The sequence below is a fragment of the Prunus dulcis genome, chromosome 6 (assembly GCF_902201215.1).
Source record: "Prunus dulcis chromosome 6, ALMONDv2, whole genome shotgun sequence".
In the NCBI taxonomy this organism is placed as follows: Eukaryota; Viridiplantae; Streptophyta; class Magnoliopsida; order Rosales; family Rosaceae; genus Prunus; species Prunus dulcis.
This window is the reverse complement of record NC_047655.1, coordinates 22,570,211-22,582,695: the sequence shown is the minus strand read 5'-3', so window position 1 is coordinate 22,582,695 and position 12,485 is coordinate 22,570,211. Positions and strand designations below refer to the sequence as shown.

Genomic DNA, 12,485 nt, shown 5'->3' with positions numbered 1-12,485 from the left:
ATTCAAGCAGAAACAAAGTGTCGTATGGGTGACCGAAAAAGAATGATAAACCTGACCCAAGAAAAAAGGATTATCCAGAAGGAAGACCTAAAATCCGAACAATTTTGATCATTAGACCATATTGAAGGATCAAGGATGAGTCGAACAATCTGGCTCTCAAGTTGAGTCCTCACTAGAACACTATATATACGCATGCATACAAGGAAGCCAAAAGTCTCACCACGGGTCGTCATTTGAACTTTTCTAAGGCCAAGCTATACGTGCGAAATAGTTTATATACAACTACTCTTAACATGTTCTATATTTTTTTACAGCCCCTCCTAGTATGCAACTATGGTTTTAGTGCATGTTAAAGTACAGAAGTCAGCTGCCATGAATAGCTTCTGCAACTTGAGTTTCATTTTCAAGCTGTTGAGGATTCGTTTGCGCTTGTTGTGCATTCTCTGGTGATTGATTCGGCTGCGTCACCTCCTGAGAACCACGCTGTCGATTTGACTGAAAAAGCCATCTTTCTCTCCATCTAAAAGCCTCAACAATAATAGAATTTCCACACATTGTAACTCCAAACCCCATAAAAGTGGCAAGAAGAACAGACAGAACTGCATGCATGTGAAGCTGTAGACCCAACAAGAACATATAAGACACTGTTATGGATACGAAGGTGAACACCAATATTCAACACTTAAAGCCTCATCACAGACTTGGTGGATTTTCACTTGACAATAAATTATTGATCAGCAGTTGCTCGTTCTAAGCATTTTGTAACCCAAAACAGAGAAAAACTTTTTCACTAAGTAGAATCATCACATTTTCATGAATGGAGTAGCAGAGCAGTTACTTCACAAATTCTATCACTACTTGAGTAGCTGAGCAACTCTTACCAATGAATAGAGCACATGTGCTGAGAGAACCACCAGTGTAAACTGAGTAGTTGCATAAACCCAGACAAATTTTCTTCTCACTGTGCACGAATTTGTAAGTCAGCATAGTAGAAAGACACTGAATTCTTCTTTTTTTTCTTCTTCTTAGTCGCAAGAAAAATTAATGAATTAATGAATTTGAAAATATTTCTAGATAAAGTAATTTCAAGCGTAGCCCTACCCATTGTGGTTGATGTCATGGATGCCAAAAGACCCAATATGCAGGAAAAAGGAAGAGAGAGAGCAATTGCACCCGATCCCATTTTGCCCACCTGTCCATTTGATTTACTTAGAAACTGAAAGGCTAAGAAAGAAAAATTACAAAGAATTTGCATGACTTACCAGAAGCTGCTCAAGAAAACAGAAGTAAGCTAGCATGCTGACTATGACAAGGATGGGAACATCCTGCCAAACCCTGAAAATTTTTGCATTAATTATTAATTATCCCATCCTAGAAGGTGGTGTTGAACATATTAAAAAATAAGACTATACACAACAGACATAGTAAGCACAGAAATATCCCTTTCCTGTGCATTATAACAGTTAAAATATCACTTGCCTATACTGAGTAACCTCAGTCTGCTGTGCTCTACTTCCTCGAGAATTAAAGGTCTGAACATTTTGAATTCGTAATAGTGTGACGGGTAGGTTCTGAACCTCTTGCTTGCATACATCACATGTTTTATTACCTTTAATGCTGAACCATTTGACAGCACATTCTTGGTGGGCAAGAGCAAGGTCACCTTTACAACTGCACTCCATCTTGAGGGTTTCAGCACCTTCACCTAGTTCAACTAAGCAAATTCGACAAACAGCTTCTTCTACAGCAATATCTTCACCGCCATCATCACTTCCATCTGAACCGCAAGACTAAGATGAGGCATAGGTTGGTTATCACAAGTTACAAAACCAGGGTCAAAGGTAGCTAGAATCTGAAAATACAGACAACTGGTACTCCCACAGGGATAGGAGAGGTTTTTTTGTGCATGTGGAAAAAGACAATTAAAACGCAAAATTTACCAGTGTCAGTTACTGGGGATGTGCTTGAAGTTGTCGTGACAGCCCTCTCAGGCATTCGTGGTGTGGTGGGAATTACACGAATGACACCACCTAAATATATACCTCCATCTTTATTAATCACAGGGACTGATTGTGAACGATGAATGGGTAGTTGGGCCTCTCCTTTCTGCAAAGTCAGAAATTGAAACAAAAAATAATGGCACAAATACTCAATACAAATAAAATTGAAGTGCAAGCAAAAAATAGACATATTATTAGACTCGGATGAAAGATCAAAGAGAAGCACCTCATGTGGATAATTTAAAAAGTAACAAACTTTTGGATCATAAAATGAAAGAGCAGGACAACTCACTGGGGGACTCAAATTGATAGAGGAAATAATAGGAACCATATTTTAGCTTTTGCTTAAAAGAAAAAAATACATGGTGCACCAACAGAAAACTGGGCTGCTAATCAAACTCTATAAAACTAATCTATCCTCCATTGTGATGAACTCCCCTCTCATTTAGTCTCCAAGAAGAGGAGCCGTGGTGGTCGCTCCCGGACCGCCCGGATCCCACGAGTGAATAGAAAGTTGGATCTACATTGGATCTCACCTGAACCGCCCCATCTATCCTCCTGAGTAGAAGTTTGGTTTCAAACCCCGGTTTTGTAAAGAACCAAGGAGAAAAGGTTATCTTTTTGGTCCAAGAAGTAATATGTTCGGTAGAATCAGTACAGGAAATTAAGGGGGAAAGTCCAGGAACTCTTCACAAGAAGGGTGGGTGCACTGCGACCAGTACATGTGACATTGAGGAAATCAACTAGATTTAAACTTATCTTGGAATTTTGTTAATGCTCTGTAGAGCGCTACTAGCAAGTAGAATTGCCAAAATAAACAAAACTTTACACAGATAGACGATAAATCTAAAGCAATTTCCTCTCCATTGTAGATAATATAATCAGTTAAATGATCCTTAAATAAAATTGAACACTACACAGTAAGTTTAAAGGACCTCCAGAACGTATATGAGATTTTCTTTATTATATAAACATGCAATATGGTCAACTTAAATTCTTCTCGATGCATTAATTATTTTCAAGCTAACAAGTGATAGATACTCACAACAGAACTGAGCATATCAATTGTGTTCCCTCCATGCATAGACTCTGGATTTGAGTGAGCAATTGGAGTTACAGGCAAGGATGATGCATTTTTCATTCTAGGAGTCAAAAGCTTTGTAAAGGACCATGTCCTTGAAATTAAAGGCTTCTCACGTGTCCCTGCAGGTAAGCCTCCCAGGGCTAGAGTGGCAGCCTTCTGAATCTCTGAAGTAGTGTTCCGATGTTTGAAACTTAGTTTTGGAAGGAGGCTTTTTATGGTTGATTTAGCTTTTGATGATGAGGGACCTGGAGACCCACTGATTTTGGCTAAACTAGGGCTGGGTAATGGGGAGAAGTTTACTCTTTTGGGAGTGAGACTTGGCGTTGGGGGCATGTTTATTCTCACAAAATCTTCTTTGGCATCCTCAAGACTTCTTGAAGGTATCTGTAAGATGAGGTTCTGTCGTCTCCATGGTTGACCAGGAGGAGCTTCTTCAATTATCTCAGCGGCGACTCCACCCTGCAAAAGAAGAGCAAAAGAAAATCATCCAGGATCAGCGAAAATACGCAATTTACGTTCACATTATCTTTTCCTGATCATGCCAGTTATACAAAAATCTCAGACAAGCACATCTATGATGAACGGAAAAATAAGAAATGAATATTGAAGAACTAGCTCAAGTCAATTTCACTTCACTTGCATAGGTATGGCAGATTGAGGACAAAGCCAGCATAAAGGAAAGACCAAAGGGGATACATATTGAAGCAGATTTATGAAAGAAAATAATCATGTGATTTGTCCTTTGTTCAGAGCAACATGAAAACACATATTTTAAGCCAAAATCAGCAGTAAGCTCTTTTGTCCAAAAAAAAAAAACAGAAGAAATACAGAATGAAAACAATAGCAGTGTAAATCCTGACTAGTTCTAAAAGGAATTGGAAGCTTCTAACTTGAATTTCATATTAATACAAATATCAACTGAAGATTGATATTATGGTTGTTGACAGATTATGGAGCCCTAAATCAATTGATATCTTTCACCACTTTGTCTTGGCTGTGCACTAAAACCAATAATTGCATAGCTGAATATGAGTATGAGTCTATGACATATCAACTATGGTTCACCCAGTTAAGTAAAAAAAAAAAAAAACTTCAAGTTTGAGTTTTTTAACACAAACATAGAGATAATCACAAACATTATCCGGCAAGATGAATTGAATCCACAAGTAATGAAATTTATGAGCAGGAAATAAACATATCAGAACAACCCATCATAGATTTTTCAACAAGGAAGCGAAAATGAGGTACCTTTTGGATTGAAGGGCCAGCTTTGTTGGTGGAAATGTCACCATCATTTTCTTCAGCAACGGTTTCTTCTCCAGTTGCCATAGCTCGGTCCCAGCAAAGGCCGCTTAATTTTCTTCACGTAAATGAATTCTGAGAAAGCTCTGCTCTTGGTCCTGCAAAAACCACCAAAACCCACCAGGGAGATAGTGCAGAGGAGCTGAAAAGGCAGAGAGAGATATGGACAAGTGGCAGCTGAGAGAGAGAAGAGTGAAGGAGAAGGAGGCAGCTCACAGTCAGACTCATGAAGCTCTCTCAAGGCTCGAGCAAAGCAAATGCCAAAACGGATTTGTGTTTCTTTCAATTCAAAAGGCCCCACAGATTTTGCAACAGGGAATAGGAAAGATGGTTCGGCTGCATCGGCGACAGAGTATAAAAGCTTAAAAGGGTTTTAGCTTTTTAGCACGTGTTGGGGCTTTGCAGTTTGCGCTGACAAACAAATATAACCTATTTTTAGCATAACAAAGAAAATAATGTCTCCGCGTTAAGTTATGAGATGAGAAGGTCAATTTTAAAGCAGTTTTCAATACGAACGTCACAAAATTTGAAAACTAAACTTAGGAATTCCCTTTTTACTTGATTCAAATAACTGAAATCTCCTTGTTTAGCTTGAAAGGATTCCAATGTAGCTTAGAATCGAAATCCTTTCAAATCAGTTAGATAAACTTCTACTTAACCACTAAGTATTTAAATATATATTTAGAACTCTTTTAGTTTAGTTTAGTTTGGTTAGCGAATTTCATTTTAGAAACTCAACAATTATCGTCTATCAGATTTACTCAGAACCTTCTTTAACAAAGTGAAAATTGAATGACACTAATGACATCTATATCATTACTTATTTAGTAACCCTCCGTTTGGATGAGGGAAAATAACTCGAAATTTAGCTAAAAGTCGGGAATTTAAAATGAGAAATTGACAATTCCCATGTTTGGCAACTTAAGCGAGGAATTTATTAAATGACGCACGAAAAAAATCATAGAAATTGAGGTATCAAATTCTCAAGTTTAATTTCCACCAAAATAGACGTCATTTCACAATTTTCATAGTGCGGGAATTCATATTTTCCAGTATGCCAAAACTTACACACAAAAAAAGAAGCCAAACTTTTCATGAAAAAAAAAAAACAGTGCCAAACTTAAAAACAACGCTAAAAACCTATGAAACCATAGACAACAGATTGCCTTGTCGCTTTATAAACAAACATTAAAATCTTCAATTGCTAAAAATTGAAATGACGGAAAACTAAATTCTGTCATTTTAGAATTTCATATAATTTACAATTCCTTCATCCAAACGGAGCATAAAGGAACTTTTATCACATTTCACATATGCTATCATATTTTCCTAATTGTCACATCTCACAATATGACAAAATTTCTTATCTTATCTTTTTTTTTTAAATAAACAATTTAATAGAATTTCAAGATATTGTTCTTCGGAGGAAGAAAAAAGGGTGGTAATTGAAAAACAATGTGCAGCCGCCGAGGTTTGAACTCTGAGGTGTTTTCACTCACAATAATCACGTTGACTCTTCTAGAATTAGCAAGGGCGGTTTTGTGATCAGGTCATAAAAAATTAATGTTGAATGAGTTAATATGTCACATTCATAGGCATATTATTGAGATTGCCTTCATTCTTTCATAACCTGTCCCAAGAAAAACAAAAACGAAAAACAAAATGATTTTTCAGGAAACTGCCGGGCAACGTCTTTGAGATCAGAAACTGTAAAAATAAAATGTCAAAATCATTCCACATATATATATATATATATATTTATCTCTACATATAACTTGGAAAAATAGTTTTTGTTTAGTAATGGCTATTAGCAAACAAATCCAGCATTTGAATAAGGGTTTAGGGAATAATAATCTAGTCTCAGAAAATTCACTTATAGGTAGGCATTGGGATAATGTACATTAAGAAAGAATGAAGTAGCAGACAAGCCTTTTAATTCAAAATATTCATTTTTTTTTTTTTGTAGTCTAAATATTCCCAAAAAAATAGAATACCTGAGTTAGGCGTGTTAAACAGGGTAGTGAGTCTATTCCTTGCATCCAAGTTCGAATCATTTATCCTTTTATTAGAATAATTTAGAGTAATTTAGATTATCACATCATGTATTCGAGAAAAATAAAAACCAAAATATCATTCATAAGATTTGAGCTCGAAACCTAATCAAACAAAAAAAATGACTAATTAATCATTAGACCAAAAGGTCAGTATCGTAGGGTAGCCTTTTAAAGACACAATTTTTTCACGAAAATGCTGCCACATATTCTTCCACTTGATTATATATATGGTGGTGATGCAAAAAGCAAGAAGCTGAGCCTTTATCTCTTTATGCCAATATTTCAACCTTATTAATCATAATCAATGTAATTATTGGGATTAGATTACTCCAAGTATCATCAACTATATATATATATATATTATATAGAAAATAAAGTTGAAAGCTCAGTTGCTATAGGATTAGATACTCTTGTTATTTTATGGCGTGTGGAAGTCAACGTACCAAAAAAAAAAGAATCTTTGAAATAATGGCTGTGGTTTATCTTAGAATGTTTTACTGTGGCACTATGGCCACAGCATCAGAGTCGTTCAATTTATATATAAGAAAGTATTGAAAGCTTAGTTTTCCACCTTTCTCCTTTTGTCCAAAAGATCATAATTTTGTTGCTAGTGTTGGCCATGCCTTGACAAGGACGTCATAATCTTGTAGCAAATTTGGTTTAGACTAATACATATTTTCATAGACAACAAGGTCTAGTTCAGTGAAAAATGGCCTTAATTTACATACAGTGATCTCAAATTCGAACTTCATGACACTTTGACAGTATATATTGATCTCAAATGAAAAAAATCTTAATGCATGTCAACAACTAAGCTACTTAGTGAGCAGCACAACTCAGAAATAACTCTTTCAGAAGTGAACTGGAGAACCTTTCTCAATCTCAAAGTATATTTGTAAATTGTGAGTGCAAGAACAATGAAAATCGACCGTACACGTAGTCTTGGCTTGGGTTGATTTGGGTCCCGCCCACTTCGTGAGTGCCAAATGAGTATTGCTAGCTAGGGCTTAGCTAAGTTTTAGTTATGTATAGAGCCGACTCATGAAAAGGCAAAGCCAAGATTTAGCTTCACCTTTCATGCACTCAAGGATTGAAGATCTGGTGACATTACTTCCAAGGATTCACCAACTATGCAGAGAGGGGGAAAGTAGAAAGGGGGTTTGTTTATTTCCTATGATTAAGATGTTATCTTGTTTGGTGACGTTAGAACATATCGTATTCAATTAAAATGAACAAGTGTTCTAATGATGATGTTTGATGAACTTAATTAATGAGACTAGACTCATTAAACCTTCTTAATCACAAGTCTTTTGAACCTTTTGGTGATTAGTTTTTGGAGACCATCTTAACCACTTGTCCTTAGCTTTAATTTATCCTCTTGAACTAATTGATTTTGCATTTATTCTCTTGGCATAAAGAAAGCTTCGATTTCGCATCCAGCTTCTTACTTCTGAAAACCAGTCAAAGTTTGGAATTAATACAAAACAAAAGGGCATCAGATTAAACGTGACTATTTCTAGATAAGGAATAGCATAATCGTCATGTGAATTAAAACCCCAACAAGATTTCAGTTTTCGGTTGATGTGCTTGAGATCCTTGTGCGAAGGAAACTTGTATTTTCTTGCCTGCATATACATTAGCCAGGAAGAAAAGCAGATTGGAAAATGAAACTAAAAGGTTATCAGATTAAATTTTTTGAAATCCTGAACTATCATCTAGCCTTCTGATATATAATTTTTCACAAATGTTTGCGCCTAGGCGGGCGAAGTTTAATATGTAATTGATCTCTAATGCGCCTAGCTCCGAGGTTACAGTTATGCTTACTGTTATACTTGGATACATTAGCCTTGTGCTATTATGATCTCTAATGCTCATATTTTTAACATCTTATGAAAACTAATCATATCCAAGTATAACAGTAAGCATAACTGGCAATTGGGAAAAGAGATTGAAGAAGAAAACCTGTTCCTGAAGCATTTTCCCACTCCTGCTTTCAAATTCCAAGTTTTCTAAGATTGTTTCAGCAGCTCAAGGATAAAAGCTAGGGTTTGTTTGGTTGACGACAAGTTTGGTAAATGTGAACTTACCTTTGTGAAGCAATGTGAAGCTGAGAGAGGTACAGAGAGGGTCATGGACAAAACAAGGCACGCCATTCAAGTCTCAGTACTGGGCAGTAATAAACGACTCTCAGCCCGTAGCATGAATTCTAAGCCTAAAGAAGAAGTATGTATGGGCCTGAAGGTTCAACAATGAAGGCCTTTGATTTTACATTTTATATTTTAATACAAGCAATATTGGTGGAGGGCATTCGTACACATGACCTCGGATGTAAGGACACCAATATCTCACTTCGCATTTATTTTCTTACTAGTTGGTGGATTAGTTGTCTTCTGTTGGGAATGTAAATCACTAAACATGAATGTATTATTGAAAAATATTTACGTACGGGTATAATAGAGTATTAAAAGTGAAAGTGCTAAATTTTTTATATGGGTAATAACTCTGGAAAGGTAAAAAATTAAAAGGGCTCTAGAAAGAAAAGTAAATCGACTGGGCAGTAATAAACGACTCTCAGCCCGTAGCATGAATTCTAAGCCTAAAGAAGAAGTATGTATGGGCCTGAAGGTTCAACAATGAAGGCCTTTGATTTTACATTTTATATTTTAATACAAGCAATATTGGTGGAGGGCATTCGTACACATGACCTCGGATGTAAGGACACCAATATCTCACTTCGCATTTATTTTCTTACTAGTTGGTGGATTAGTTGTCTTCTGTTGGGAATGTAAATCACTAAACATGAATGTATTATTGAAAAATATTTACGTACGGGTATAATAGAGTATTAAAAGTGAAAGTGCTAAATTTTTTATATGGGTAATAACTCTGGAAAGATAAAAAATTAAAAGGGCTCTAGAAAGAAAAGTAAATCGGCGCCTAATAGAGTCTCCCAATAGAAACTCAGGTAATAGGCGCCTAATAGTAATGGATAACACTTTAAACTACTCTTATTGATAAACGAAAATCGGAGAAAAAATTTAAAAGAAAAAAAAGATCCCAGTATATATATAAATAAAGAGTATCGCCGCTCGGCTAAGTATAGCCGGGCAGCTATACTATTTATGAAAGAAAAAAAGGGTTAGCTGCATAGCGCTGAGTTGACCACGTGTCAAAACCGTACAGCTGCTCGGCTATACTATTTTATAAGAAATATTAATAAAATCGAGTATAGCCATGCGGCTATACTATTTATTTAAACAAAAAAAAAAAGACCGTATAGCGATTAGGCACCCACGCGTCAAAATACGTATAACCGCGTGACTATACTATTTTTTTAAATAAAAAAACCGAGTATAGCTGTGCGGCTATACGTTTTATAAAAAATTAAAAAAAAGGGCTCCGTAGTGACTAGGCACCACGTGCCAAAATAAGTATAGCCAGGCGGCTATACTATTTAATTTTAAAAAAATAATAAGAATAAAGGAACCTCCTAGTTGCATATAGATACTAGCCTCTCAGCAGGCCCTTCCACGCATGTGAGAGGTTTTTTTAAAAAAATTCTTAATTATATGTTAGAATTAAAAAAAGATAATGGGTAGTTGTGTTCCATAAAAATAGGATCCATTATCTTATTTTTCTTTTAATTTTAATTTTTTTTAATATGAAAAAGTATGAATTTACCATATTATCCTCATTTAATTAATAATTTCAATTCTTAATGTTTGCATTAATCAATGGCATTTTTTGGTATTTTGAATGTTCTACCATCCTCTGCCTTTTACTTTATATATACTAGCCTCTTGGCACATGCGTGAAATGCTCACGCATGTGCCAATTGGTTTTCTTTTTTCTTTTTTCTTTTTTTAAAATAAAACAAAATAACATAGGTAGTTATGTTCCATAAAAGTTGGACATATTATATAATTTTGTTTTTAATTCTAATTTTTTTAAATATAAAAGAATGTGAATTTATCATATTATCCTCATTTAATTAATAATTTCAATTCTTAATGTTTCAATTAACCAAGGGTATTTTGAATGTTTCACCATTCTCTGCCTTTTGCTTTATATATATAGATATATTAATTTGCTAGTTTCAACATATTCAAAGGAGATATTAATCGGCCACTACAAAAAAATTTTAATATATTTTATTTTTATTCAATAATATGTGAGAATTATTGGTATAATACGTTAATTTTGTGTGTTTTATTGAAATTTTATAAAAAAACATGTGTATTAAACGTGAGAAATATGTACGCACATGTACAATAAGAGTATTGTATGTTTGTTTTTAAAAAAAATGTGAATTTTATCGAGTCTTTAAGACGTGTACAGAACAAGGATGTATTATTGAAAAATACGTACATACGTGTATAATAGAGTATTAAAAGTGATAATGCTAAATTCTTTATACAGGTAATTACTGTAGAAAAGTAAAAACTTAAAAGGGGAAAATAGAAACTCAGGTAATACGGGCCTAATAGTAATTGAAAACGCTCTAAACTACTTTTATCGATAAACAAAAATCTGGGAACAAATTTAAAAGAAAAAAAGGATCCCAATATATATATATATATATATATATATATATATATAAAGAGTATAGCCACTCAGCTATACTATATAAAAAAAACCGTATAGTATAATATTTTTTAAAACAAATTTTTTTTAACAATCGAGTATCGCCGCGCGGCTATACTATTTTTGAAAATAATAAAAGTTAGCCGCATAGCACCTAGTTGACCACGTGTCAAAAAACGTATAGCCACCGGCTATATTATTTTATAACAAAATATTAATAAAACAACGTATAGTCGCGCGGCTATACTAATTTTTTTAAAAGAGGGCCCCCCTAGCGATTGTGCCACGTATCAAAATACGTATAGCCGGCAGGCTATATTATTATTTTTTAAATTTTAAAAAAAAAAACAGAGTATAGCTGCGCTGCGATACTATTTTCTTTTTTTTTTTATAAAAAAAGGGCTCACTAGCGATTAGGCGCCACATGTCAAAGTAAGTATAGCCGTGCGTTGAAAGGATAGTGAGTCTGTTCCCTTGCACCCAAGAGTAATTTAGATTATCACATCATATATCTAAGAAAAATAAGTACGAAAATATCATTCATAAGATTTGAACTCGAAACCTAATCAATCAAAAGAAATGGCTAATTAATCATTAGACCAAAAGTTCAGTATCGTAGGGTAGCCTTTTAAAGACACAAATTTTTCACGAAAATGCTGCCACATATTCTTCCACTTAATTATATATATGGTGGTGATGCAAAAAGCAAGAAGCTGAGCCTTTATCTCTTTATGCCAATATTTCAACCTTATTAATCATAATCAATGTAATTATTGGGATTAGATTACTCCAAGTATCATCAACAATATATATATTATATAGAAAATAAAGGTGAAAGCTCAGTTGCTATAAGATTAGATACTCTTGTTATTTTATGTCGTGTGGAAGTCAACGCACAAAAAAAAAAAAAAAGGAATCTTTGAAATAATGGCTGTGGTTTATCTTAGAATGTTTTAATGTGGTCGTTCAATTTATATTTATATAAGAATGTATTGAATCTAGTTTTCCACCTTTCTCCTTTTGTCCAAAAGATCAGAATTTTGTTGCCAGTGCTGGCCAGGCCTTGACAAGGACGTCAAAATCTTATAGCAAATTTGGTTTCCTAATAACTATTTTCATAGCTAACGAGGTCTAGTTTAATAAAAAAGGACCTTGATTTGCATGTCAGTGATCTCAAATTCGAACTCCATGACACTTTGCCAGTATATGTCAATCTCAAATGAAAAACACCCAAATCCACAGCTAAGCTACTTAGTGATCACCACAACTCAGAAATAGCACTTTCAGAAGTGAACTGGAGAACTTTTGTCAATCTCAAAGTATATTTGTAAATTGTGAGTGCAAGAACAATGAAAATCGACCGTACACGTAGTCTTTGCTTGGGTTGATTTGGGTCCCTCCCACTTCGTGAGTGCCAAATGAGTATTGCTAACTAAGGCTTAGCTAAGCTTTAGTTATGTA

General features: G+C 34.6%; 1 protein-coding gene across 1 annotated transcript; it reads right to left on the bottom strand.

Moving 5' to 3' along the window:
• Positions 1 to 46: 46 nt before the first annotated feature.
• LOC117632998 lies at positions 47 to 4,707 on the bottom strand. The gene is made up of 8 exons (XM_034366655.1): positions 4,333 to 4,707; positions 3,046 to 3,543; positions 1,941 to 2,106; positions 1,480 to 1,777; positions 1,263 to 1,335; positions 1,102 to 1,192; positions 882 to 961; positions 47 to 615 (listed from the first exon to the last, which is right to left on the bottom strand). The coding sequence occupies exons 1-8, from the start codon at positions 4,411 to 4,413 to the stop codon at positions 364 to 366; spliced, it is 1,539 nt and encodes a 512-aa protein (XP_034222546.1). The 5' UTR covers positions 4,414 to 4,707; the 3' UTR covers positions 47 to 363.
• Between the last annotated feature and the right edge of the window lie 7,778 nt (positions 4,708 to 12,485).